The sequence below is a fragment of the Dromaius novaehollandiae genome, chromosome 10, assembly GCF_036370855.1.
Source record: "Dromaius novaehollandiae isolate bDroNov1 chromosome 10, bDroNov1.hap1, whole genome shotgun sequence".
Classification (NCBI taxonomy): Eukaryota; Metazoa; Chordata; class Aves; order Casuariiformes; family Dromaiidae; genus Dromaius; species Dromaius novaehollandiae.
In genome coordinates this window covers 98,484-126,306 of record NC_088107.1, presented here as the reverse complement: position 1 = coordinate 126,306, position 27,823 = coordinate 98,484, and the positions used below count along the sequence as shown (strand labels likewise).

At 42.5% G+C, this 27,823-nt stretch overlaps 2 protein-coding genes across 15 annotated transcripts in view; one reads left to right on the top strand and one right to left on the bottom strand.

Annotated features, from left to right (window-relative positions):
* TP53BP1 (tumor protein p53 binding protein 1) overlaps positions 1-12,283 on the top strand; it is a 40,326-nt gene extending 28,043 nt beyond the window's left edge. For 5 of the 11 annotated variants that reach the window (XM_064517736.1, XM_064517731.1, XM_064517730.1 and 2 more), the window contains 13 exons: positions 203-295; positions 1,309-1,819; positions 3,148-3,300; positions 3,879-4,168; positions 4,499-4,675; positions 4,892-5,313; positions 5,445-5,636; positions 6,207-6,410; positions 6,997-7,209; positions 7,802-7,896; positions 9,956-10,155; positions 11,135-11,280; positions 11,920-12,283. In XM_064517736.1, the coding sequence (XP_064373806.1) occupies positions 203-295; positions 1,309-1,819; positions 3,148-3,300; positions 3,879-4,168; positions 4,499-4,675; positions 4,892-5,313; positions 5,445-5,636; positions 6,207-6,410; positions 6,997-7,209; positions 7,802-7,896; positions 9,956-10,155; positions 11,135-11,280; positions 11,920-12,131 (2,908 nt within the window). In that variant the 3' untranslated portion in view covers positions 12,132-12,283. Of the gene's footprint in view, positions 1-202; positions 296-1,308; positions 1,820-3,147; positions 3,301-3,878; positions 4,169-4,498; positions 4,676-4,891; positions 5,314-5,444; positions 5,637-6,206; positions 6,411-6,996; positions 7,210-7,801; positions 7,897-8,658; positions 8,884-9,955; positions 10,156-11,134; positions 11,281-11,919 lie in introns of those variants that run through there. The other 6 variants (XM_064517733.1, XM_064517732.1, XR_010390866.1 and 3 more) reach the window with 5 other exon arrangements.
* A 1,751-nt stretch (positions 12,284-14,034) lies between these two features.
* On the bottom strand, positions 14,035-27,772 carry TUBGCP4 (tubulin gamma complex component 4). Of its 4 annotated transcripts, XM_064517739.1 has the most exons (18): positions 27,653-27,772; positions 27,379-27,507; positions 26,635-26,757; positions 26,084-26,137; positions 25,548-25,604; positions 24,882-24,961; positions 23,988-24,189; positions 21,775-21,940; positions 20,545-20,669; positions 19,821-19,871; positions 19,306-19,411; positions 18,846-18,953; positions 18,479-18,617; positions 17,807-17,984; positions 16,742-16,876; positions 15,381-15,497; positions 14,794-14,933; positions 14,035-14,482 (listed from the first exon to the last, which is right to left on the bottom strand). In XM_064517739.1, exons 1-18 carry the CDS (start codon positions 27,728-27,730, stop codon positions 14,470-14,472), a joined length of 2,001 nt encoding a protein of 666 aa, XP_064373809.1. In that variant the 5' UTR covers positions 27,731-27,772; the 3' UTR covers positions 14,035-14,469. The 4 variants fall into 4 exon arrangements, 3 of the variants coding, with proteins under 3 accessions (XP_064373809.1, XP_064373810.1, XP_064373811.1); XR_010390868.1 differs by lacking the exons at positions 14,035-14,482; positions 14,794-14,933; positions 15,381-15,497 and adding exons at positions 16,990-17,049; positions 17,179-17,267 and having other exon boundaries at positions 16,744-16,876; XM_064517740.1 differs by lacking the exons at positions 14,035-14,482; positions 14,794-14,933; positions 15,381-15,497 and adding an exon at positions 16,990-17,049 and having other exon boundaries at positions 16,744-16,876.
* Between the last annotated feature and the right edge of the window lie 51 nt (positions 27,773-27,823).

Here is a 27,823-nt window from a genome sequence, read left to right as displayed (position 1 = left end):
TTGCTTCTTGACCTTTGAGACTGGCCATCTTGATCTTTATTCTGTGGCTGTATAGGTGAACAAACTCAATTTTAATACCAGTTGGGTTTGTTGGTGGGTTTTTTTTTTTTCCCAAGTGGCTAGAGAACTTTATTTTTCTGTCAAGGAATTTTTCCGTTCCCTGATGTGTGTGGTTGTTTGTTTTCTTAATCTGCACTGCTAGCTCCCAGAAGTCATCATCTGTGTTTAGTCGTGTTTGTGAAGTTCGGCGAGAGGATGAGGCCAGAGGCCATGGTCTTTCCACTTCTCCGTTTAGGTAACTACTCTCAGTCTTTGCCTGCCAGTCCTGGTTGTGCTTACATGCACATGTGCATTTCCTATGTCAAAGAAACTCCACTAGGTTACAGCCTTTGTGTGACTTAGAAGGTTGGGGGCAACAGGGTAAGTAGAATCAGTACTGTATGTTTGTCTGTGTCTTGTATGGTAATCAGACTTACCTTTTGACTCAGAAGTGATATGATTGCAGCTGACTAATATGCTTAGGTGAAATCCGGGGCTTGGAAGAGCTGACAGCATATTTAGAGCTGCTTCCATGCCTTTTCTTGTTCCCGTCCCCAGATCTTCTGACCTGTTCTGTTTGTTGCTATTTCTGCTATTGTCTCCTCTCTAAGTCTATCTGTTTTCACTGTGTATGGTTGCTTTTAAAAGGACTGTACTGCTGCATAGGTGATGGGGATAAGGTTGCTGGCTGGAGTATTAGGTGTAGGAGTCTTCTGCTTCAGACTCCTCCAAGTCTCTCAAGTACATGAGGGTAGCTAAATGGGTACTTCTTAGTAAGGCTCAGTATACAATCCCATGTGTTATCTGATAATGCTGTGACTGGGCAGAGAAATTCTAGTGAAAACATGAGACGGCATTCATGTTTATGCTCCTGCCTTTTCTCCCCAGGTCTGGTTATCATTGCTTCAAGCCAATGGAATGCTGGAGCAGACTGTAGCAGCTTCAAGGATGGCATGACTTCCAGAAGCGTTTTGCATAGTCGGTGCCTGATATGTGGAGCATAGGTTGCTTTAGTAATGTTTGCAAAGGCTTTAGAATTCCTAGTTCTGTATAGGTGTCAGCCATTCTCCTTGCAGCCGGTGAATCAGTTGAGAGATGTCAAAAGTTTATTTTATACTTTGAACGCTCACCAAGTGAGGTCTGTACAGTTCTACAAAGCAATTGAATGACTGCCAGTTTTTCTTAAAAATGCTTTCACTTGAGTGGCAGAACGTTGGACTTCTTGTTTTTTTGATCATTAATGTTGATATGTATGTAACTGGTTTGCAGGGGGAATCTATTCAGTTTTCCTGGCACACAAGAAGATAAGGAACTGTATAAAAATCCTGGTGACTGGCAATGCCAGCAGCACAAGGCAGAGGACAGTGGTGGACAGGTCCAAATTCTTCAGCGGTTGCAGCAGGACTGCAATCAACAGCTTTCTCATGCAGAGGAAGTTGAATCTGTGGAGACTGATATTGTAAGCAGTCGGACAGAAGAAGGGGAAAGAATGCCAAAGAAACCAACTAAGGCTGTGACAACTGAAGAGAAGGCTGAAGGCCGAGAGAGGTGGGCGAACACCAATAATAAAGGGATTCAAACTGCAGCAGATTGTATTTTTGCCCCAACAACTGTTACAACAGCAACACAAACGACAGAAGAACTTTGTGGGCAGGTGGAAGTGGGAACTAGTATGTCCGGGCAAAGACCTGACCGACAAGATGCAAACATCCAAACTGAGGAGAGTGGGGAAAAGCTTGTGAATGCCTCTGGAGAGGACACAGACTCTCTGCACAGTCAGGTGGGATGAAGGCTGCTTGTATCTAATTTTACTGCTTTAGACTAGTTAAATATTCCTTCAGTCAGTAAATCACTTAGAGTAGTTTTTCTGACACACACACACAAGAAAAAAAGCAACAATGTCACTTTAAAATGTTAGTATCGCAAGCTTTCTTGTATGAATGTTACACAAATGCTAAGATAGCAGTACTCAGTGGACAGAGTAAGTTTGGGAAGTAAATGTCTCCATATTTGTTTTCTGGAGAAATGTGGTAGGTGATTTTGTGTGTGTGTGTGTGTGTGTCCCCAGAGATGGCTAAAGCTATTTAAAAAAAAAAAAAAAAACAACTGCCTTCTGTTGGATGGAGGTGGAAGTTGCAGGAAACTTTGAATGAAGGGTTTGATGCGTCTTACTTTGCACCAACCAACTTTTGACAGCTTATTCTGCCACTCCATCCAGTGACAATGGAAAAACACAGTAGGGGAGAGCTCCTCCAGAGAAACTGCTTCAGGTGTCCATAATAAATTGTCATCTTGAAATAAGTGCAGAACATTCTAACAGGGTGAATAACTTCAGGTTAATATATCAGAAAGCTTGCATGCTTGAGAAGAATCACTGCTTCAAAGTTGCAGTTTGCATATTTCTGTGTGACCATAAGGACTAGAAAAATGGTTGTTTATAAACTTGCATTGAATAGTGCATTCTCTGGGAAATTTGAGATTAGCAGGGCCATTAATATGCAGTGCAACAGTGATGTGGTATGTCTGAGGGCCCACTGGATGAAAGCAATATCAGAAGCCATGCTAAGCAAGTTTGGTGTTTTCTCCTTAGACCACTGTGGGTTTTTTCCCCTTCCTCCAACCCACCTCCCTCCCCTCCCCCTCACCCCCCTGCAAGGCAGTCATCAAAATGTGTTGTCTGGTAAACTTCAAACCGTTCTCCCCTGTTCAGGGTCTTTCATCTTGTTGCTTCTAATGTGCAACAAGATGCAGGTGCTGAAAGGTTCTTTGCCACAGTACTTGAGCAGCACTGTTTGAACTGTTCGTTTCTAGTGCTTGCTGACTTAAAGCTCTTGGGTTATCCATTTCCTTTGACACCCAGTGTAGATGTTTCTGCACAATTTTTCTAAAAGTAATTGGAGTTTAGGAATGGTAATGTCTCGTGTGTGAGAATCTAGAAGAAACTGTCCCATGAGAACTGGACTACCAGGCAGATCCTGTTTGAATGTAGCAATGTCCCGATAATACGGCATGAAAAAAAACTGTGCTGCAAAGGTATCTCTACCCAGAGGAAATTTGTTTTTGGTTGTGGTCTGTTTTGTTCTTGATTTTTTTTTTCCGTTATTATAGGGAGAGGAGGAATTTAACCACCTTCATCCACCCAAAGGCCGGGTTCAGCATCGCCACATACGAACTATTCGAGAAGTGCGCACTGTTGTTACACGTGTCATCACGGATGTTTACTACATAAACGGTGCAGAGGTGGACCGAAAGGTAGTTGAGGTAAGTTCTTGTTTCCAGGGCTAAATGTAATGATACATTGGTTGAAAAACAAAGTGAATTCAAATGAGAATGTGTTGTGGCTGCAGGAAACAAGAATTGAGTGAACGAGCCAACCTGCTGAGGGGGTAACTTTTCTCCATCAGTGAACATGCAGACTATGTAGTGCATGTTGAAAGCTGTGTATATGTTGCTGATGTATTTCATACTTGTTACTGTGTTCAGAAGACATTCTGTTGTCTTTTTCTTTTTCTTCTTGAAGAAGACTTTATTCTCTTCTAATTATTTTAAAATTCTTGAGGAGGTCATCAGAAAAGAAATTTCAGAACGGACAGAAGTTCTGTTTCATCAGCAAAAATCACTTCTACCTTTTTAATCAAACTATGTAAGGTAATTTTGCCTTCTAGCCTGTTCTGCAACTCAGTGGCACTGAAAATGCCCCTCTCTACCTTTGATCAGTCTAGACTCTCTGGGTGGTTATCTTCTATTTCATGAATGTGGTTTCAACTTCTCTGCGCTCTTGCATGGTGATTGTAGTGCCTCTATCTAGCAACCATTGTCACCTCTCTTTTTCTCATAAGGAGACTGAGGAGCCTGTAGTGGAGTGCCAGGAGTGTGAGACTGACACGTCGTCCTCTAGAACTGCAGTGGGCTCATCACTGACCTCAGGGGACCTTGGCGATGTCAGCTCCTTCTCATCCAAGGCGTCAAGCCTCCACCGTACATCCAGTGGAGCAAGTAGTGGTCACTCTGCCACGCACAGCAGCAGCAGCTCAGGGCGAGGAACTGGAGCTGTCAAAGGGAAAGCATGTGGGACGGAAACCGGAGAGTTTGCTTTACCCATTGGCAGAGGCATCTTAGGAAAACTAAGGTACCAGCAGAGCTTCGGGAAAGGAAGAGTAGATATTTTGTAGAAGTGAACAGCTGGCTTGGGTGGAATGTGAAGCAGGGTAGACCTTAAACCAAGAATATTCTGGCTTGATATACAGAAATGAGGGAACAGTCTTTGCTTTTCCATCTGTTCTTCCTGAAAGCATAGAGGTTGTTTCCTTGTGATGCATTGCTTCTCCTAAGCTCTTGACAGTTCAGCAGTGGTGAGGCAAATTTTTTGTCCAGTTGTCAAATCACAATGAAAACTGGGGAGATCTAATGAGCTGGCAGCTCCTTTCTGAACAGTTAACTGAACTAATTAATCCTCTAGTCCTAGGAAAGGAGCTGGTCAGCCAGCATCTCCTCTCAGGGTTAGCCAGACGGGAGCGCTTCCTTGTGAGGAAGATGAGGACTCTATGCTTGGTGCTCGTCAGGGTGGAAGAGCACCTGTGACACCTCGTGGGCGAGGAAGAAGAGGCCGTCCACCATCTCGAGCAACTGGAACAAGGTACCCCGAGAAAGGAGATTGTAATCTAAACTCTATTGTCAAGGAAGAGAATGGGGAGCTGGTGTCTTAGTGTGACAGAGAAAAAGGAATACAGAGTATTTCAGGAGCTAGTTTTTAGAGGCAGCATGTAGCAGCTACAAGCATCTCGCCCAAATATTCTGTGCCTAGTAGCTGCTTTTCCTGATCTTTCTGGGGCTGCTTTTTTCTTTTCTACAGAGATTTAACTGGATTGCCTGTTGTGGAGGATCTCTCAACTACAGCATCACCCGAGGAAAAATCATTTGTTCGTACAGTTCGCCTGCCAGATGGAGGGGAGAAATCTGACACTGCTGGCTTCTGTGACTTACGTCGAAGTGACTCTCCAGAAATCCCATTACAAGTGGTGGCTGGTCCTTCAGACTGTGCAGATTCATCCTCTGGAAGCAGCTTTGTGGGCCTCAGGGTTGTAGCAAAGTGGTCCTCAAATGGCTACTTCTATTCTGGGATGATTACCCAAGATGTTGGGGCAGGAAAGTACAAGCTGCTCTTTGATGACGGGTATGAATGTGATGTGCTAGGAAAAGATATTTTACTCTGTGACCCTATCCCACTGGAGACTGAGGTGACGGCACTCTCAGAGGATGAGTACTTCAGTGCAGGTAAGAGCGATACTTGAGCTCAGTCCTTGGCTTCTCTGAGCTGCTGGATCTAATGGGAGATGGGTGCTTGTCCAGGAAGATAAGAAGCCTGGATGTAGTTGGTTAACAACTGTCATTTGCTATCTTGTCAGGTGTAGTGAAAGGACACCGGAAGGAGTCTGGAGAGCTATATTATTGCATTGAAAAGGAAGGCCAGAGGAAGTGGTACAAACGGATGGCTGTTATCCTGTCTCTGGAACAAGGAAATAAGCTCCGGGAGCAGTTTGGGCTAGGTCCTTATGAACCTGTCACCCCCCTGACCAAGGCAGCTGACATCAGCCTTGGTAAGGGGAGACTGCGCTGAGCTCCTGTATGTAGTTTGAAGACCTCCCATTCTGCATCTTGTGCCTTTGAGATCTTTCTGTTTCCTGATCTGAATTATCCATATCTAGATCTTTCTGGATATTCAGTAATGCTTTCAGAGTTGAGTGGGAACTACCTAAGAATTGAGCTGACCCAGATCAAAGGTCCACCTAGCTCTGTGCACTGCCTCAGACTGCAGCTTTTCTGAGTTTACTGGGGGAGATTGAACAGAGAGCACAGGGAGACCCAGTTCCTCTGGCTATGGCCTATTAGACAGACTCTTCCATGTGAAAGAAAACCTTTTAAAATTTAAGGGGAAGTAGCTGCTATGATACTGACTGTTTGACAGTACTGGGAGGGAGACTGGTAAGATACGGGACCTGAGAAGAAAGATGTACATGCGAGATTTTCTCTTTGCTCTTTTCTGTCAGAGGGTGATAGTACATACCTGCTAGGTACTATTAAGTTTAGCCATCTCTGGACAGATATGTAGGATGAAAGATTATGGAGTTAGGTGACAGCTGGTGACTAGTCTGTGCATACTGTTACAGATAACCTTGTGGAGGGGAAGCGGAAGCGACGTAGTAACCTTGGGTCTCCCAGCACTTCCAGCAGTAGCACGACTCCTACTCGTAAAGGGCTGGAAAGTCCGCGCATCCCACTGGGAATGCTATCTGGGAAGAGGAAACTTGTTGCTTCTGAAGATGAGAGATCCCCAGCTAAACGTGGGCGCAAGTCAGCAACAGTAAAGCCTGGTGAGAACCTTGTTTTCTGCTCTTAAACTTGTCATCAGCCTTTTTTTCCTCCCTGATATTTCTATAATTATCTTTCCACTTCCCATAAGCAAAAAGCAGATTAAATTACCTCTTTGCTTGGCAGGGTTTGAGACTGATTCTCCTTGGATGCATTCAGCAGCCAGAGTTACTTTTAGCATAGTTTGAATACTTATCTGTAGTCTTTTCAGTTCTGTCTTTTGGAAATGTCCTTTACGACATACTGTTCTGACTTACTGCTGTGATTTGCCTCTCTCCTTGCTTATCTGTTTAGTCAGTCCTGAAACACTTAGCTTTTAACACTTACTGCTGGGAAGGGCCCCTTTGTTTCAGGATGCCGACAGATGGCAAACACTGTCCCGTTAGTCACTCAGGCGATGATGTGAAGATCCTTTGCAGTCATAAGGGTAAAAAATCCCTACCTAGCCTAGCTTCAGGCTGATTTGATTCTGCCTCCCTCTGTCTCTCCTAGTAAAATAACCAAAATGAACATAATCTAAATCCTTCCCAGGGTCTTTCTACTGAACTTGACTTTTGAGACTCATGGTGCTTTTCTGTCTCTCCACAGGAGCTGTGAGAGCAGCAGAGTTTGTGAGCACCTGTGAAAGTGTAGATGCTGTAGACCCCCCAGTACTGGAGGACCATCATGGCCCATTGCCCCACAACAAGACCCTCTTTTTGGGCTATGCCTTTCTTCTCACCATGGCAACACCAAGTGACAAATTGGCCAATCGCCAGAAACCATCAGATGGTCCTGCAGGGAGTAGTGAAGAGGAAGAAGGTGAGATCAGTCTTCCCCATTGCATTTCCTAGTGGAACCATGTGGCTTTAGGAAAAAGGCTGGCTGCTATCTGATCAGGCATTTGTGTGAGTGATGTTTTTTCCTTTTTGCTGCTTAGTCCAAGATGTATTAGGCACTTTGAAGAAAGGAGCTAAAACTCAAGTTGAAATGTAGCAAGCATTGATGATGATCGCAGGACTGTTCAGCAAGTTTAAAAAAAAAAAAGTGAAAATTAGTGAGGTAGGAAGATTTGGAGTAGTATAATATGAGAAGGAAGGTTATCGGAGATAAGGGATAGTGCTGAGAACCACAGGACTTAAAAGCATGGATAGGTTGTTCCAATTTGCTTTTGCTATGGTGGTGTTTCATGCAATGAACTGCAGTATGATGAAAGCCCCAACATGTTTGTTTGTCTAGTTTAGCCAGTGTTGTGCTCCCCTTTTTTTCTGCCTTTTTTGGGAGTCTCCTGAGGGTTTCTTCTAGTTCTTGAGAGAAAAGGCTGGGGTCTGTCTTGGGATGGGTGAGGGCTCTGTAGACTGACGAGGGCACGGATATTATAGATTACAGATTTAACTTTCTATTTCTGCTCTAGAATTTCTAGAGATGACTCCATACAACAAACATTACATAGCACAGCAGCTACGAGCTGGAGCTGGCTATATCCTGGAAGACTTCAATGAAACACAGGTAAGAGCTTGCAGAGTGACTTAGAATCATAGAATCACAGATTAGTTGAGGTTAGAAGGGACCTCTGGAGATCTAGTCCAACACCCCTGCTCAAAGCAAGGTCTGTTAGAGCAGGTTGCTCAGGACCTTGTCCAGTTGGTTTTTGAATATGCTCAAGAATGGGGGTTTCACAGCCTCTCTGGGCAGCTTGTTTCAATGTTTGACCACCCTCAGTAAGAAGGTTTTTCTTCTGTTTAAATGGAATTTCCAGTATTTCAGTCTGTGCCTATTGCTTCTTGTCCTTTTACTGGATAGTACCAAGAAGAGTATGGCTCGATCTTCTCTGTCCTCCGGATATTTATATGCATCGATAAGATCCCCTTTAGCTTTCTCAAGGCTCAAAAATCCTGGTGCTCTCAGCCCCTTCTCATATGTCAGATGCTCCAATCCCTTAATGATCTCAGTGGCCCTTTTCTGGACCTGCTCCAGTATGTCTGTGTCTTTCTTCTGCTGGGAAACCCGGAGTGAACACAGTACTCCAGATGTGGTCTCACCAGCACTGAGCAGAGGGGAAGGATCACCTCCCTTGGCCTGCTGTCAGCGCTCTTCCTAATGCAACCCAGGATGCTGTTGGCCTTCTTTGCTGCAATGGCACTTTGCTGGCTCATGGTCAGCTGGTCATCCACAAGGACGTGGTGGATACATACACACACACACGCACCTGTGTATGTGTATAGATATATATATGTGACATGGCAATTTACTATCAAAATTTAATTTCAGCTGGTTTTGCAACTTGTAGTGGGCCTGCCTAACCCAGCAGTTAAGTACCATATGAAATAGCAGCGAAGAAGATACATTTGCAATAAATTGAAATGACCTGTATAAAAAAGATTAAAAACAAGAATATGGGCCAATTAATGTGAAAGATCCCAAAGAACTCTGCTAGAAGACTGAGCCACATTGCAGCTGGTGAAGAATTTAATAAAACTTTAGTTATACCGATCAGTAATATTGTTTTCTATAAAACAGTTTTTCAGATGTGCTACTGGCTTTGTAAGAACAATCCAATTTGTCTAATAACTGGAACAGACTATCCTTAAGTATATACAAATAACTTGACCTAGTCCTGTGCAAAATTCTAAATTTAAGTAAAAGTGACACTAAATGAAATTATTGGTGTCCAAATAAATCCGGTAGATGAAGAGCTCTGTCTGCAAATGTACGATTGTGCATTCATGGTCATGGCCCTGTATGGATTTTTTTTTTTTCCTTTGTCAAAACCTAGAGGAAATACCATAAGGAATTTAAGGTAATCAATGGCATTTGGAGGTAATATAGAAAGGAAAGTATTAAACTATGTTCTCATTGTTATGGACAAATCTAAATTGTTTGATTCTCTATGCTCATTTGAAATACAAGGTAACAGATTAGGTAGTGTATGATATGTGTAGACCTGAAGAATGTAGGCACATATGTACAGAACCTTCATGTGATGCAGTGATGCTGACAAGAATTTACAAGTAACGATGGCTCCCAGGATGAGCCTATTAACTTCCGCTTGGTTCAGTCATAAGTCTTTTCCTCTAGCTATATAAAGAGCTATATAAATATACATGGACCTATATATTTGCCTGCATATAATAGCAGGTGAAACCAGAACATCCTACAGACTGCAAGGCACATGGTAGACTTTGGGTTTTTTTGTTTTGTTTTGTGTTTCTCCAAATCAGAAAGGTTCAGATTTTTAACAGAGAAGGTAAATTGCCCTTAGAGCAACTTGCCTGAAGCTGTAGAGGATTCTCTAGTGATTAGTCCTAACCTAAAAGATGAATTTCCTCCTCTGTCTTACCTGGAAGAGATAGACATGATACAAAAATTACTAGGCAGAGCTTTTTGCCTGTGTACTGCATGGCTTAGAATAGGTGGTCATTACAGTTGCTTCTGATTTCAGGATCTGTTAATCTAATTCATTCTGTAAAACTCCTAGTTTTGATCATTTTCTTCTTTAAAGGGTTTACTGACAGGATACTTCCAGTGCAAGCACTATGTGCTTACATGCCTTTCATCTCCCCTGTAGTGTAATGCTGCATATCAGTGTCTTTTAATTGCGGACCAACATTGTCGAACTCGGAAGTATTTGCTGTGCCTTGCCAGAGGAATCCCTTGTGTGTCTCATATCTGGGTCCATGACAGCTGTCATGCTAACCAGCTTCAAAACTATCGGAATTACCTTTTGCCAGCTGGTTATAGCCTCCAGGAGCAAAAGTTGCTAGAATGGTAAGTGCCAAATAACCATGATCTGAGTGGAATCCCTTGTGTGTCTCATATCTGGGTCCATGACAGCTGTCATGCTAACCAGCTTCAAAACTATCGGAATTACCTTTTGCCAGCTGGTTATAGCCTCCAGGAGCAAAAGTTGCTAGAATAACCATGACCTGAGTGCACAGACTGAGGGTTTAAGTAAGGAGAGAGAGCTGTTAGCTTGGAAGGCTCTTGAATACTTGCAAGGACTGAAGGTGTCCCTAGTACTGCTCCCCATGTTTTCTCTTCCATATGGGAACAGCACTCCCACCTCTTTCTTGGTTTTACAGTGACATCTAATGCAAAGGTAGAATTGGGTGCCATATACAAAAAGGCAGTCTCCTGGGAAATACAAGAGGGGGGATTTCAATCTCCTCATAAGAAAGATGTAATTCAGGCAAGACTTAACCACATCCTTGCCTGACTCTTCTAATTGCTCTGACTTGGAACAAATGAGATGCCTTTTCCTCTTGCCTATTTTGAAACCAGCTTCTGCATTTTCTGTGGAATCTAATGCAGTAGGTTTGCTCTGAGAGAACATCTGTCACATCAAACTCATCAGGCAAGGTAAGGGAAGTTTGCAAAGTTTGCAAATCCTTGTGGGCTTTTGTGCAGGAGACTGATGCCTGCCTGCTCAGCCCTGTCAAAGCTTGAGGCATTTTGGATATGTACAGAAAAGGTGGCTCAGGATTGGGGAAGAGCTTAGCCTAACTTTGAATTCTTGGCCCCTGCATCCCCCCCATGTGGTATTTTGGGTCTAGCTCTGTTTTTCGATCTATAAACAGAGGATAATTGCTCCAGGTATTTCAGGGAAGTGGTAAGAGGACAAGTCATTGTCTGCAAAATATTCAGGAACCCATATGGGAGCCAGTCAGGTGATCAGATAGTGGTCCCCAAATGAAGTTCCAGATTATCCAAGATTCCTAGCAGTCTGCATTTTTCTTCTTCTTTCCAGGCACCCCCGAGAAAATCCATTCCATAACTTGAAGGTTCTCCTGGTGTCAGACCAGCAGCAGAACTTCCTGGATCTGTGGTCTGAAATCCTCATGACAGGGGGAGCAGCATCTGTTAAACAGCATTGCTCAAATGCTCACAACAAAGGTACTCATTGGCCGGTCACCCCCTCCCCCAGCCTCTCGTGAACAGGAGCTGAGAATCCTGTACCACTGTGGTCTCTAGTATAGTTCTAAAACCATTTAGGATGGCTTATGAGGATTTCTTTAAGAATAAAGGCAGGCAAAGTGTGGAGCAAAGGGCCGATACTAGTTCTTTGTTTGAATGTAATCTAGGAGATGCTTCTTTTCCAGATAAACTTATGCTGCAGTAACTCAGGATGTGGGCAGTCAGCCTCCAGCCTATGTTAAAAGGGAGAAACTTAGTCATGAGTTGCTCCCAGACCTTCTGTAGGGCACTAAAATTTCTCTTGCTTGTCCCCCTGAACTCCTGTGTGCACACACTATGTGTCTCTCCCTCTCCATATGGGATGTAGGCCCTGGTACTCAGGCTGAAGTTAGGCTCGTTATCTACTGCATGTAATGTTGGCTACTGGATTTCTCTTAGTTAATTTCTATCTGAACTAGAGGGAATCCTTTACTTAAAAGGTACAGTCTTGCTGTAGAGCATGTCTGTACAAAGAATTCACTGGCTAGCAATGAGAGGAGATGGAAGAGAGATTCAGAGTAGTGGAACACACTGATCATCTGCAGCAGGGAAGGTTCTTTTCTTTTTCTCACCTGACAGATGCCTGTCTTTCCTCCTGTGCAGATATTGCTTTGGGTGTTTATGACGTGGTGGTGACTGATTTTTCCTGCCCAGCTGGTCTCTTGAAGTGTGCAGAAGTGTTACGGCTGCCTGTTGTGTCACAAGAGTGGGTGATCCAGAGCCTTATTGCTGGGGAGAGAGTAGGCTACAACAAGCATCCAAAATATAAACATGACTATGTCCCCCACTAAACTGCCCTTTGCCCTGCCCACCCTCTGTTGTGCAGACTGTGTTTTAATCAGGTTTTAAATGTTTGTGTAATTGAACAATGTGCATGGGTTACTGTATATAGTTTTATTTGCTGGACTTTTATGATGAAATAAATGTTGAATCTCTTGTGGTAGCTGCTGGGGCTCCTAACTTATCTGAACTTGTCCCAGGGTCTTGCCCAGAGAAGGAGGCAGAGGGAAAGAAATGCTTACGTTTTTCTGGGCTAAATAACATTAATACTCTCCTATTTTCTACAAAGGTAGACAGCAACACAAAGGCAATTATAAGCAGAATGAAAGATGGTCTCACCTGACAGGCTGTGTGTGCAGAAGTGTATACCTATGACCAAGTGCAGGGCAGCAGCTGCACTTCTCTTTCTTTGTTGAAAGAATGGTATGTTTAGTAACTCCCCCAGCTTGTTTTTTGTTATTTTCCAGGAACTTCAGCAAGATGTTACTGAAGTGACTGGTAGGAGTTTCTGGGACAAAGTGCCATTTCATCTGGGCTACAGCTCTTTTTCCTGTCCTGACCATATAGGTATTAACCTGTCTAAGTGCAGACTGGCACTAAGTGGAGATATAAACACAGTGACCTAGAACAACTAAACTGATGGGAGACTGAGGTGTGAAAAGTATGTAAGAGTAAGTGCCATGTGTATCTGTTACAATGGGTGTAGGTAATGGGGTAAACCATCTGATTCTGAGCTGCTGCAGTCAGTCAAGCATTTAAGATAAACATCAGTCAACTGCTGTAAGGCAAGAGCTCAGTTTGAGAACTCTTCACCCTATGGGTACTGTATGCTAGAGGTATACTCAGGCTTCCATCCAGCCTTGAACACAACCTTTAGTCCTCTATTTCAAAAGCTTAGGCTTTTCTTGATCTAGGCTCCCCCCCCATCACTTCCTAGATCAGTCATCATTTGAATGACTTACCTTTTGAGTAAGCAGGCCTATAAATTCAATGTGACTTTTCCTGACCCTAACTTCAACATCCTTTCTCCAGTTTTTAGCTTTTTCATGGTCTCAGGATTTTAAACTTTGTATAAGGCCTACCAGTATATGGTCCTACCATGAACAACTATAGTGCATAGAAGATGACAGACCTTTTATTTGACTTTCTGACTGAGCACAGTGGATTTTCCCTCAAGGGCACCTGGCTTTCCTGAGAGCTGCAGCTTAGGCTATTGTGAAAATACCAACTCGTTGAGGGGAAGGCCTGTTTTCTTGTGCCTTAGAGTTCACCTCAGAAAACATGATATTACCTGCCTGGAGGACACTTCTGTGTCACTGGCCCAAACAGACTTCAGTCAAGATAGTCTGTCTGTTATCCTAAAGCTAGTAAATCTGTTTTCCTAACCTACAGAAGTTTCCTCCAGCTACTGCTTTCCACTGAAATCCTATGCTGTGCCACTCTAGCACCTCTGCTCTTTAGTGTAGACATTGACAGTATTTTACATATTGCAGACACAACATGGATTTATTTTGATTCAGTATGATAGTCACTAGTAGCATTCTAAATAGCCTTGAATGAAAACAGGGTATGGCTGCAGTAAACATTATAGTTAAGTTTCACATTCCTTTAGTTTTAGCATATCTTTCCTCCCGCATAATGGGCTTCACACTTTGAATAAGGCAAAGCTCTTTCTGTCTTCAAGTGAATAAATTCAGCAAATAAAATGTATTAAGTTATATAGAGAAAGCATGTGCCACTGAGTGGACTCCTTACCTACCCTGATGTGGTAGATTAGTGCATTGTATGATAAGATGCTCTTAATATTTATCCTGTCCTCACCCCTGCCCAATCTACATCACATTGCTATTGCTAAGGCCCTTAGAAACTCAGTTGTTTCATGTATCTATAGGTGTATCTGAGTAGTGGACATAGTTAACTGTAAATCAGTTTATTGTACAGGTGAAATTTCTAGATACAGCTAGAACTTGAGCCATAGTCAAAAATAATAAACCACTTATTCCATACTCCAACTTGCAAAGGGTTATAGTCCAGGTGAAGAGCTGAGACATCATCATCCTTGTATTTTTTCCACTTTCAGAAGAGGCATAGACTGCCTCTGAAGAAGTATTTAAAGTATAGACAGTGCTGCAGAAAGCATGTTCATTTTTGTTCCGAGTAAATGGAGTAGCTTTCCACAAATTACTAGGCAGTCCCACAGATGCACTTGCTGCCACTTCTTTCTGAAACAGTGGTTCATCAGGCAGAGCCAGCTATGAAGAAAAACTCACGAGTGCAAACTCCCTCAGAGCACCAGTCTTTACTACCTGCAGCGCTGTCAGTCACAACCTGAAGAAAAGGCCTTAGTGCTCAAACCCCAAAACTGCAAGAGAAGAATACAATATTAATTACATCTTAAGAGGAACTCCCTCTACTGGCATACGTTGGCTTTTTCAGCTGACATTAACTAGCAGGTAGCTCAACTTGATGCCAAAGCAAACTTGAAGAGGAGAAAGTATATGAAAACCAAAACTAAGTCATGCTAGTTTTGTTACTCTTCTGTCATAGTATTGGCATTTTTCTTTTAATAAAAAATTTTGGCTTACACAATAAAATCATTTCAGATCACTTTGATAATTTCCTGTTTCAAGTACCTCAGGATACTGCTACAAGCAACACTGAAAATATTCCTACCTGCCCAAGGTTCCTCCAGCCTGGGTGTAATATTTGTTATAATCCAAACGTAGCAGCAGTTGAGCTAAGTCAGAGTTTATCTGATGGTTGCGAACACTAGAGAGAATCTTGAAGAGAAGTGATGACTGGCGACTGAATCCCTATAAAGTAGAGGAAGTCAGCTCTAGGTGCTCTCAGGAAAAACTTTTATCTGTTCCTGCCTAAACAATCCTTTAACAGCCCAAAGGAGAGAATCACTGCAAGAGAAGTGATGCTCATGACTCACTATAAGGTAAGCTGTCAGCCACAATAATTATTTGTTGTTAGGTGTGTGAAAGGACAGTTAGAAGTACAAACTGATGTCCACTTCTACAACTTTTCTTATTCCAGGGGAGTAATATCTGCATATCTCGCCACATTCCTCCCCTCTGTACAAGTAGAATTTTTACCCAGGAGCTGCAGAATAATTAAAACAATTGCAAGCACTTATGCAGAAGGTCTCATCTCAGTTTAAATTCACTCCTGCTCTACAGCTGTTAAAACCAAGATGACTGCTTAGGCAGTTATTTGCATGGGGGAAGAAAAGGTCCATTTAAACAAAGATTCACCTTGACCAAAATACTGAGCTGTGCAGCTCCACGCTCATCCAATGGACCCAGATTCTGACTGACCAGAGAACAAAAGCTATGGCAGAGATCCAGAATTTCATTCAAGCAATGGAAAACCTGCATGAAAAAAAAATTTAAGAAGATAGTAGTTAACAAACACAGCGATCAAACCCCAAGAAAGCTTTTCTAGTATCAGAAAAGTTGCAACATTCATAATCAAGATTTGCTGATATATTTTCCAGCAATTAGTAAGGAAGATGTTAAAGCATCTGTAGCATTTTGGGGAGGGTTTTCTAAGAAGATAGGACTTTAAAAGATTATGCTGTATTCTGCATCCCCCTTGCCCTCAACTTTTGGGGACGTTATTTTGAAGGGGAATAGAAGCTTTAAAGAAATGAACATTCTGCAAGTTTAACTAAAAAAAGATCAACAGCTAAGCAGACAGATGCTGCAGTGTGCCTCCCTCATACAGAAAAGCAGGAAGAACTCATCTGAAACACTAACTGGCATCAGCTGACCAGCTGTCAACATAGGCACAGAGTTGAGAACTGGCTTTCCTATCCAACCAGCAGGCCACAGCTGCAGAGACAAGGTTCAAGGTTTCAGTTGCTCTGTTCACAAAACTTGAGAGTGGGGGCAGGGGGGAATCAGTTGGTAATTTGCACTCAAGAGTGTTAACAGAGCTGCCCAAATACCTCACAGACACAAATGGTGGAACGCTGGGAAGGTTCCAGACTGTAAAGTTAGTATTTTGCCACCTTTACGCTACAGCCTCATGGACTGAGCAAAATAATGGAGCAGAAAAGACCCGCGATATCACTGTTTCATTGATACCAGCCTTCTTGCTAAATGTTTTTTGAGGCTACATATTTGATTTAGGGAACAGCAATCATTTGACATACTTTTGACTAAAATAATAATACTAAAGCATCCCTGAAGTATCTCAAGTATTCTCATCCTCAAAGTATAAATGAGAGAATTTTTACTAAGCTAATGCACTTCTGAAAGAATCCCTCAGGAATACAGTTCCTAACTCTATGCTAGTTAGTACTTCTTTAATAAATTGTCTGGGAGAAAAACACAGTGACAAGTTTTCTAATTAACAACACAGATAATCAATGACTAGAATAAACTTGATGTAAAAACTGCCAGGAATGCAGCATCCCTCTTACCAATGGTAAATTAACTGATCTGCTCTACTTTATACTCCATTTTATTCCTGGAATTGTAGCCTGTGCTCTGACAGAGATAATCACTGATCTGTTTCAGAAGAGATGGTTTATCATATCTATTCCAAAGCTGTGTTTAATCTCAGGGCAGTTGAAAAATTTGTGGATGTGTGAAAACAAAGACCTACTTACAGGTTTTAGAAGGATGAAAGACTGAGCCAACAGATTGCTTAAGAAATGATCATGAGCCAAACGTATACTTTCAAAATCTCGGGTGGAGTTTATCTGCTGCAGAAGCTGTGAGAACTGAGATTCCAGTACATCCACCTGAGGAGTATGTAAACAAATCTTATTAGTATGTTCTTCCTGAGGGACAGAAATAGTTCAGACCAGCTAGAATTTTCATGTAAGAAACTTACCTTCCCTATTGCTACTCCTACCTTAGAAGTTGAGCATCACTTTCTCTCTGCTTCCTGAATGGGTAACTATATACAACAGCACTACGTAATACAGGGAAAAGAAACAATTTTTGATGCCTAAGTAGAAAGGCAAGTGGTCACTTCCTTTAAGATTAACTTATAAGAAAGTATATAGCTAACATGTAAACAAAGGTATTTGATTGCAGTCACCTCTGAATTTTACACTGGGAGATGCTATCTGGAGTCTCAGCTCAGGCAAAGCTGCAGTGCAAAAGCTCAGTCAGATTACTCTAGAGAACCTAGAAAGCCAGAAAAACAGTTCAGCCCCCTCAGTTCAGCTGCTATGGCTATTACCAAACTGATCTGTAATTCTGACAAAATCATGCTACTAGTAACTCATGTTTACATTTGAAAATTCTGTTTTTAACTTCAAATGGTCAGATTATGGCTTCTTGCAGTTCCTAGAAAATAACTTTTCACTAGACTCAAATTGGAGGCCCCTTAAAGGGGCAGGGGAGGAAGACAGAATGGTATGCTAATGATGCTACTTCAGGGATGATTGTGGCTTCTCATGAATGCTTAGTAGCACTAGAGAGCCACAACTCCTTCATTTCCAACAGCACGCAAAACTGCTGCTTCACAAGTCCAAAAGCTTTATGAACTGTAGCACTGAGTCTGGGAACTCAGAACAAGTGTCCAGAACTTTCTGAGTTCTCAATCCTAATTTCCCTAAGGTATAAAGAATCTGAATCTTGAGGGAAAGGACATTAGTGCTCCTGCCATAAATTGCTGCCAGCCTGATTAATTGATACAGTTTACCTTTCTCTATAATCCTGACCTGCAGATAATACTGAAGATTGTCCACAAGGAAAGCCATGTGATCCCTCAGACGCCACTTGATAGCATCCGTTCTGTTAGATTTCAGGTGTTTGCGCTGCATCTGGAGAGCCCAGCAGTGTTGTAGCTCGGCTTGAACCCGCCGCACACTCAGCAAGTACTTGAACACAACATTGTATCTACAGTCAAAAAATACTTAGGATGCAAATCTTCCGTGGGTACAGGTACCACAGAATCTAGTAACAATGTAAGACTAGAAAAAGAAACAAGAGGTGGCTGCTTGCCAACAGGCAGGGTAGGTCAGGTGAAAGCCCATCTGAGTAACTGATAATCTGCTTTCAGTGGGAGTTGACCTAAAAAATATTAAGCCATTTCACTATAAGGAGAGAAGAGCTGACTGTTTTATCAAAGTAGTACTGTTGATAAAAGAGTGGAGATCTGTCAGCATCTTACAGGCCTTACTGCCATTAGCGACAAGTGCCCTCAATATGAATAAGGAGAAAGAATAATTTTATGGTTCAGGGAGCAAGCTAAAGTATTATAGCTCTACCCTTCCTCTTCGAAGAAGGGGAAAAAATATATATATACATATATATGTATGTATATATCTCAGTGAGTGTCTGAGATCTGGGAGCATACAGGCAGATAGACAATGACCCTACCTAGTACTTACTTTTCCAAAACAGCAGGAGTAAAGAGAATGTGCAGTGGCCATTGAACTTTGTAAGAGAGGCCCAGAGCTGCCCATCCAGATGCAGGGGCTTCACGTGGAGATAACTCCCGGGAAGGCCCTTCACGAGTCTGAGAAGTATCTGAAAAAGGTGCTGAATTAAGTCTTCCTCTCAGTCAAGACAACCACGGCAAGGAAGAAAAAAGGAAAGAACAGAATGAGAAGAGCCAAACGAGGTACAGGGCTATGAGGGGAACCAAGTTAATATTTCTTTACTCTAGAAAAGAAGTAATAGGATTTTAAAATAAGGCCATCATCTTCGCCCTCCCCCCCGCCCCTTACCTCACTATCAAAAAATGCAAGTAAGTACCTTTGTGGTCCTTTCCATGATACTCAATGGTCAGGTGAAGCAGAGGGAGAAGATTGTCATCATCTAACAATACCTTATGAGCAGACTGCTGAAATGCAACATTGACATCTGACAAGGAGAGAGCACAGATATCAGAATACTCAATATGCTGCAGCTAATGATAATTTTGCACCCACTACTTATTTATGCTGGGCTATTCAAGACAAAACTGACACACCATTTCCACCATTTTTATTTAATTCCTGTCTTGAATATGGGGAGAAACCTGTCATCTGAAAGTTTCTGGAAGATGTTGTTTTCACCCACTCTGTGAGTGATTCTAATTCACGTGTGCTACTCTTTCAAGATTAATGAAGATACCTAGAGCATGAGATGGAGCTCCTCTGTACGGAACATGGTTAACCATTTTCCTGCCATATCAGAGTAAGGACAATTTGGTGAGCGACTGAGGAACACTCACCATGTTCAGTTACAGCCGTAGGTGGTGTTTTTAACATGTGCTGTGCAGTGTCAATGAAGGCCTGAAACAGCTCACCTCTTCCCAAAAGGTAAAAATCTTTAATAATCTGTGGAAATAAGTTTTTGTATATAAGCGTGTCAAAAACTGAGCAGAAATTATATGCATCCTAGTTTATAGCATCCATTTTTATTACTGCTTGGACAACTTTTGCCACTTCAAAACATATATGGAAATCTCTGAATTTCATCCTACACCCAAAAGGTCTGTGATGCGTTGCTTCAGGATACAAACCACAAAGCCACACACACACATACCCCTCTAACTTTGTCTCTGACAAATTCTACCACTTTGCACTCATTCTTGAGATCTGGAAAATGAAAACAGTTTTACCTAAAAGAAGAAAATACAGATCCTAAGACAAAGAAGCACTTAATGGGAAAGAGACATTATCAAATAAATAAGTAAATAAGTCTCTCTAAGCTTCTTTAGAGAAAACAAGCTAGCAGTTACAATACCTTCAGTTGTCCTAGTAAATCAGATTCTTCCACCATCAACTTCCAAAGATGCTAGGGAGGAAATAAAAAATAAACAAAACAAGCCTCTCCTCAGACTTAATTAAATCAATTCAATTGGAACAGTAGCGGTCTTAAAATACTCAACATATATACAGAAAAGAATCTATAGAAGGTGCTATATACAGCACAAGAGGCACACAGTAACTCCTGTGTGTAGGCAGCCCATGCCATTAGTTAGAACATTCTTGAACTATATCAGCAATGAAGACCCATGAGAAAAAAATACCTAAATTCCTGTGAAATCAACTCCACCCTAGCTTTGTTCACTTCTGTAACCTTTTGCTTCCTCTTTCATCAATTGCCAGTCATGATTTTTTTTTTCAAATAACAAACAAGACTTTACCAAAGCAAAGAATTTGTCTAGTAAGAGGGTGTCTGTGATGTAGAAAGCAGCATAAGAAGTCCTGAAATAGTTATAAGTGAGATAACAAATAAATATTAATTCCCTTCTTTCCTCCATAGAGGATGGACAGTATTTATTAATGTCCTTGTGATGTTAGAAGCTGAGGGAACATGAAGCTCTGAGCCCCACGACAACATGGATGCTACTTGCGGCCTTCACTCTCCTGTTTAAACATTGATTCTAAAGAGCCCTCCTCTTCTGGCCATTTACAAAACTCAGAAGCTTCTCAGTCTGTATGATTATCCTTCTTTGGATCCTTACCTCAGCAACAGTGCTCCGTATCCAGTCAACCACAGATTCAAAGTCCACCAAACTAAAGAGTGGTTGTTGCTTGAGTCGATGTAGCTCTGCTGCAAAAGTGTCCTCCTGGTTTTTTAGAATGGAGCCTATGTGGCAAGGAGAAAAGCATTCGGGGAGAATAACAAGGAATACCATTTGGAGAAGTACAGCCCACTTGCAGCACAGTGGGACAGACAGGCTGTCCAGGCAGCAGCGTCTTAGGTCTGACAAGAGAAATGTGAACTTGAAGCCTCAAAGTAGGTACAAGATTAGTATTGCAAATACCATGACAGTATAGACACCTGACATGACAATGCCTTGGTATTAGTCTGCTGTGTGTTAGATCTTTGAATCCACAACTTTTCTGCCCAGTTAACTAGTTGTTGGTTTGAGTTTGGAGGGTTTTTTTGTTTTTGTTTTTCTTCATCCTCAAATCTATCATACTACTTGGACTTGGGCTTTTTTTTTTTAAACTAACTAAGCTAGAAGACAGATTTTTCTTCTCCCCCTTTCTCCAAGGTCAAGAAAACAGTGCAGTTTAATTGGTCCTTTGTTCTGTGCAATGTCATGCGAGTCATTTAAGTACTTTTCATATTAATAAGCTCAAGACAGAGACTGTACAACAGTCTTACCCAACTGGTGTAGGTATATACTTCCAAAACTATCTACAGTGTAAACTTAACAGACACTCAGCACCATCAGCTGGAATTATCTTTGCTTTGCTGTCTTCAAGGCTCCATCTTGATCACTTATCTTTCACAGCCATCTTTGGGACTGCCTTGCACTGAATCTCTCCTGTTCATGGATGCATTCTAATCCTATGACACTATTACTCAAAATACAAACTCAGAGCAAGATGTGCCCCTGTGTCCATTTTCACCCTTCGAGGACAAAGATGCAAACTGAAAAGGGAACATGATCTATATGATAGCTTTACTTATCCAGAGTAAATCACATTGTGACTTGTTGCTGGAAACTTGGAGGCTGTATTTGGAAAGTATTATTTATTCATCCTGCTCTTACACTCTTCCCTAGGAATTAGTCAGAAACAGAATACTGGGACCATTGGTCTGAGCTGGCAGAGTCATCTATAGTTCTGAAGAACGTCAGCTGGCTGTCAGCGACTGTTGAAGAATTCATAATGCAGCATTTTGGAAGATACTTGCCAGTCACTCATGACTGAGCAGAGGCCACAAGAAAGATGTTTCTTACCTTTCCTGGTCAGATTAACATTTTGATTCTCAAACATCTGTACAGATTCTCCCACAAAGAGGATTTTCTCAGCAACTCGCACAGGAATGTACGATGGCAGCATTTCTACTCGCAAAGAAAACTGTTTTAGAGATGGAGCTAACATGTTCTCCTCCTCAATCAAGCGCTGTCAGAGACCCCGTGGAAAAGGAAGACAAGATAAAAAAAAAGTTAAGAAAAACAGACAGAAAAGGTATAACATGGAAAAAAATCAAAATGCAACATTAAAAGTAAGTGGAGAGGTAGCAAACCTGATTTGCATCATTTAAGTAAGCCTGCAAATTTATTTATAGTTCTGACATGCTAGCAAATCTCCCTAAAGAAGATGTTGCTTTCATCAGGAAGGGGGTGGAGGGAAAAGACAGAGAAGATAAGCCTTTGTGGAGTAGTGGCAAATTAGCTTTCCCAAAGGAAAATATCATACCAGCAAAAGAATTTTTTTGTTACAACTATATCACATTAGTTTTTGCTGTCATAACGTTAATTAGCAGTACCAAAAATATTCCTCCCTCACCCTCATTCTATGTGTTTTAGCACTGCTAGAATACTGGTGGTACAGGCCAGATGTAAACACCTCTACTAGTGAGCAACTAATCTGAAGATCTGAAGGCTTGCTGACATGAATTAGGAAATATCTCTTTTCCTTGGTTAATTCATGTGAAAGGTTTTCCAAAAATACAGTAAGTTACTAACTTTTTCTTGATGTATTAATAAAGAAAAGAACTTCAAGAAGAGAGGCAAGATTTTCTTTCAGAGAGGCAATACTGATGATTTCATCCTGTTTTCTTGTTATTGAAGAATTAGGTTCATTGGTCCGTTATCCAAAAACACCATGCTACCAAATTTTTGAGAATGTTATCTGAAGAATTCTTCATTTTAATACTAGAGTTCAGTATGAATTTGTACATTGACGTTAGCAACTTGGTAATTATTTTCTTAAGATACCTCCGGCACTTTTAGGTGATGAAATACCCAAGTATTTATCAGTTTATTCTACCAACTCTTCTAACACATCAAGCTGAGGATTTCTTATTTTACTATCTGACAAAACTATCGCCAACGTTGTTAGTCAATATAATTGAAGAATAGATTTAATTAGGCTTTCTTAGTGTCCTCATCTTAATGACTACATTTTCCACCAGGAATCTAGAAGACTTACCAGTTTTCACAGACTGACTACATCCAGTATATTGAAATAAGTTTATTTTTTCCTTAACTGCCTTTAGAAGGTTTTCTGTGTTTTTGCCCACGTGTAATCCATCCTCAGCACAGCCTGTTTATAAAGGGCACTTGGTGTGCAACATGGGGTCTTTCAGGTGTGAATCTTCTGTGCATTCACAACTGGAATTAGGTACAGCACACTAACACCATGGATGCACAGGAAGCATTTTCTCAGTCAGTTACCGTGTGAACTTAACAGTGTTGCAGTTGCTCCTCAGTAGTCCCTGAGGTGAATGCTCTTCAGATGCGCAAAATGCTGAAGCTTACTCCACTGAGAAAGCTGCTTTGCACAAAGGCACTCTAATGGTATACCATCCACATGAAGAATTAATGCATTTAGCCAGTATAATGGCATGTTGCTCCCTTGCTTAACTTCACACCCTGTTCTCAGCAGTCTCTTGACTCTCCCATAACACATTTTTCCCCAATGAGAAAGTCAGCAGTATTACCCTGTTAGTAATATTTGCATTCTAATCTGCACCAAGGGTTGTGCAAGAAAGGTAACCAGCCCAACTACCGTTGGAAGAAGTGCAAATCAAGTCAGCACCCAAGCTCCCCACACCCTTTCCCCTGCAACTGCTGATGCTACCACAAATGTCCATGTTGAGCAGGTTGCAGCAGTGACTGTTAGGAGTTGGAAGACAGTCAAGAGCACGGTGAGAACAGCACTTCAGATCCTGAAGCTGCTCAATTGGCACTACTACTTGATATCAGCATCTAAACCGATTCTATCAATAGGCCTTTCTGCCCCAAGATTATCCAGCTGTGGTCAGCTTTATGGCTTTGTCCTTTATGCCTAGCTGCAGCCTATTGCAATATTCCATTGATGTGTTACCATACCAGGGCTCAGTAATATCCAGTCTAGCATAGCTTTCACTGAAGCAGAAGACAAAGTATTTCTTTTTCAGTTCTCTAAGGACCACAGGATGACAAGTGGTTACTTGCAGTCTTACCAGGTCCTGCAGCTCTCGTAGCTGTTTTCCTGTTAGTCCCCCAATTCCTAGGTCATCATCGTCTTCTTCAGGCTGGCCAGGGACATTCCCAGAGGATGGGCCCTGTTTGATAAAGAACTCTTCATGTTGATCTAGTAGCAATCCATGCAGCATCCAGGCAGAGAGCTGCTTATACATGACTCCATGACACACAGCCAGAATCCTGAGGTCAAGAGAAACAGACAGTGGGGCATCTGCACATAGCAACCTCAACATACATCAATCTGGAAAGTTCAGTAAGTCAACCAGCCAATGCAGTGAGTGCTAAATGGCTAATGCGGAATTTGCCTACAGGGAAAAAGCACACAAATCACTTGCAAGACCAAACTAACATAGCCTATGAATACGTGGCTTCTCTAGAGAGATCTGCTAGCATACCAGAAGTACACGTCTGCAGTGGCTTCCCAGTCCTGCTATTTCTACTTTATTACCATTTCAGTATGACCATAATTTATCTTTTAAGATCCAGTGGTCTGACTTTCTCCCCAAGGACATACAAACCAAGTAACATTCACCCAATCAAATTTATCTTTCTGAAGGATCAAGAAACACTAGTAGGCCTGACATATCCAGAATTGTCAGGTGAAACTCAACAAGAAGAGAAACTGTAGAGTCTGAACATTACTCAGCCCTAAGAGATGTCCCACAAGCCTAGTAAGGCCTTTGCAGTCCAAAGGATGGAGAAAGCCTGAATTGCTGCTGTAAATCTCTATAGATAAACAATGAGTACAGTTTACCCTGCATGATACTCCTACTCAAAGACATTACCTGCTTTCATAAGAAAGATAAAACACTTTAATTCCTACATAGTAATTAGAGTTAGTGTCAAATAATATTATTACTGCATCTACATACTTTTCAAGAGCACTGCGAACGGGAGGCAACCCCCCACAGCTGTGCTTGTGGACAGTCTCCAGTATCTGACATCCATGAATCTGCAGAAGAAAAAAGTGGTCAGAGTAGGTCTGTTATTTGGACCGGCACTGATTTTTTTCAGACACTGAAACACTACACATTCAGCTAATAAGAAATACCTTTGCAAGCTGTACAATGCCCACAGAAAGGGAGATGAAACATACTCTATGTAGTGAAGAAAAATGCCTATGTGCAGTTCTACACCCGAGCTTCTCTCAAAAAATCTCACTTAGCAAATAGGAAATATCTCTGGATTCTGAAAAGATTAGCTTCTGCCTTTTTCTTTCAAGGGAGGATGGGAGAAATCAGCATCAAAAAAGAATAAATTCCAACCAGCAGCATATGGTAATTAATGAAAGGTATTGCAATTATAATAGGCAAATCATCAAAGATCTTATTAGTAATGAAAGAGAACAGGAAGTCAAATTCAGTGTAAAAGGATTTGTGAAATAAAGTTATTCAATACTTATAGTAGTACTAGGAATAGGACACACATTATCGAAGCCAGATTCTTTCCTAACATTCAGTTCTGGGGTAAGGGCAGAGAATACTTAATCAGCTAAAGAGGAATCTTATTAAGAGAAACTAGCTGCAATTTCACTGTACCTTCTGAGTCTTGATCTGTTCCACCACAACCATCACAGAGGGGAAGAGTAACTGGAACTGCAGGATAAGGAGCAAAACATCGAATTAGGTTGCTACACAAGGGGAAGACATAAACTATGCTTGGGTCAGTGTAGACAGCAGCTAAGTACAATAGTTTAATCAAACCATCATCTCATCTCACTTTCCCCACAAACAGAAACTATTCTTGTTCAGTGACTTGGAGATCTCTGGAAAGAATGTCCTCCCTCCACTGGACCAAGATGCATGAAGTTACTATGTTCTAATAGCAGTTCAGGCTAAACAGAAGTAGTGAGGAACGTGCAAGAGTCAAAGGTGGAGGACCCCAGCTTTCTGTCAAAGCACGAGTAATCCTCTGAGCATGATTAAGGGACTATGGTTTCAGAGGAGTTCAAAACAAAAAGACAGACTGACCCTTCCTTATCCCATCCATTTTCTCAAGAGACTCAAAAGAGTGATTTATGGATCAGAGAATAAAAGCAACCAAAGAACACTGCCTGTTAATCACCATGACATACCTGATCCAATGAATAATTAACATGTGAGATGGAAAGATGAGGGTCAGCCAGAAACTGTAACAACAACAAAACTATTAATAAATATTAACATAAGGATACAGGTAAGTAAAAAAAGCAGGTTTGGCTCTATGCCCTCTACCTTTAGTTAGCACAGCTTTTCTCGGATTTTTGAGTCATGTCTCATTTTAGCCTATAGCTTACAATGAAACTATTGGACACTGACAGTACCCAAGATGCAACAGCTGCTAATCCACCGGGTGTTTAATTCAGAATCTTCACAGCTGAAAAGAGAAGTCACAATAGTCTGAGATAACACTAGGTTCTGAGGCAGATGGGACACCCACTGGATTGAATATAGAGGGGACTTATTAATTAGAATGAAAGGTCATTTACAATGATCTCTGACAGGAATAATTTGGAAGATGTTCCAGAAGAGGAAAGAAAAATATCCTGTCACTTCTTTAGGGACCACCACTTATTAATTGCAGAAATTACAAGTTTCCACAGTCTGCCAGCAGCAGAAGAGCTTCTTCTTCCAAGTCTCTTTTTACCTCTTGCTCAAGATCAAGTAGTGCCTGTCGATATGGCTGCAGAACTGAATCAAGCCCTGTGCAGAAGGCTCGCAAATAAATCCCATGTAATCCACCCTGGTTTTGCTGAGATGGATGATGGTCCTGAAACCAGACAATAAAATTTACATCAGCTCCTGAGTATAGATGTAAAGAGTAATGGAGCCTCTGAGCAGAGCAGTATACCAGCAGTCAATAGTCCAAACATCCTGAAATGCACCTTAACCCACCAGAAAGGGCCCAGAAAAAAACAACTGCTGGTTCACAAGGAAAGTCACTTGAGCAAAGTTGTACGTGGCCCTTCTGTGGACACATGCAAGGGCTAGGAATAGCTATCCAGGTACAAGTAGCCACTGGTGTTTCCTCGTGATTACGCGTGCCTCTTGGGTCTCAAAGCTCTGTGCAGACCATGACAAACACTCGCAGCACTCAAGGGTTGAGTTTCCTGTACAGTTCACAAACCCTGGCCACGGCAGTGACTACAAATTGCTACAACTCATGTCCCAAGAATGAGCTTAGCATAACTTGGTCCACCTTTCAATATTCACCGCCCAGGACCCCCCTTGTCAGGATCACGCAGCGTTTTCTGGAGCTCTGCTCCGGGCAGCGCATTTGCTTGCGCTAGCGCGCATCCATGCCGCAGGACACCCGCGCCGCCAGGGCGACGCGGACGGACTCGTCCCGGCTCCCCTCCACCGCGGCTCTTCCCGCAGCCCCGGGCCCCACCTGCTGCTGCACGTGCCCCGTGTACTGCTCCACGAACTCGGCGAAGCGGATGTAGTCGGTGCCGAGGCGGCAGAGCCGGTTCAGGACGCTGGTCTCGCTGGGGTGGAGGAACGGCAGCTCCTGGGACACCTGCGGGAGAAGACAGCGTGAGGGCAGGGCGGGGCGGGGCGGGGCCGGGCCGGGGAGGGGAGGGCCGGGCCGGGCCGGGCCGGGCCGGGGAGGGGAGGGGAGGGGAGGGGAGGGGAGGGCCGGGCCGGGCCGGGCCGGGCCGGACCTGCAGGCCGCCGCGCTTGCTCCAGGTGAAGGCGGCCCCCGGGTACCCGCTCAGCGCCAGCAGCAGCTCGTGGATCATCCTGCCGCGCGCCGCCGCCAGGGCCGCCGGGAAGGGCGCGCGCGGGCCGCCGGGAAGGGCGCGTCTGCGTCACCACCGCCGCCGCCAGCACCA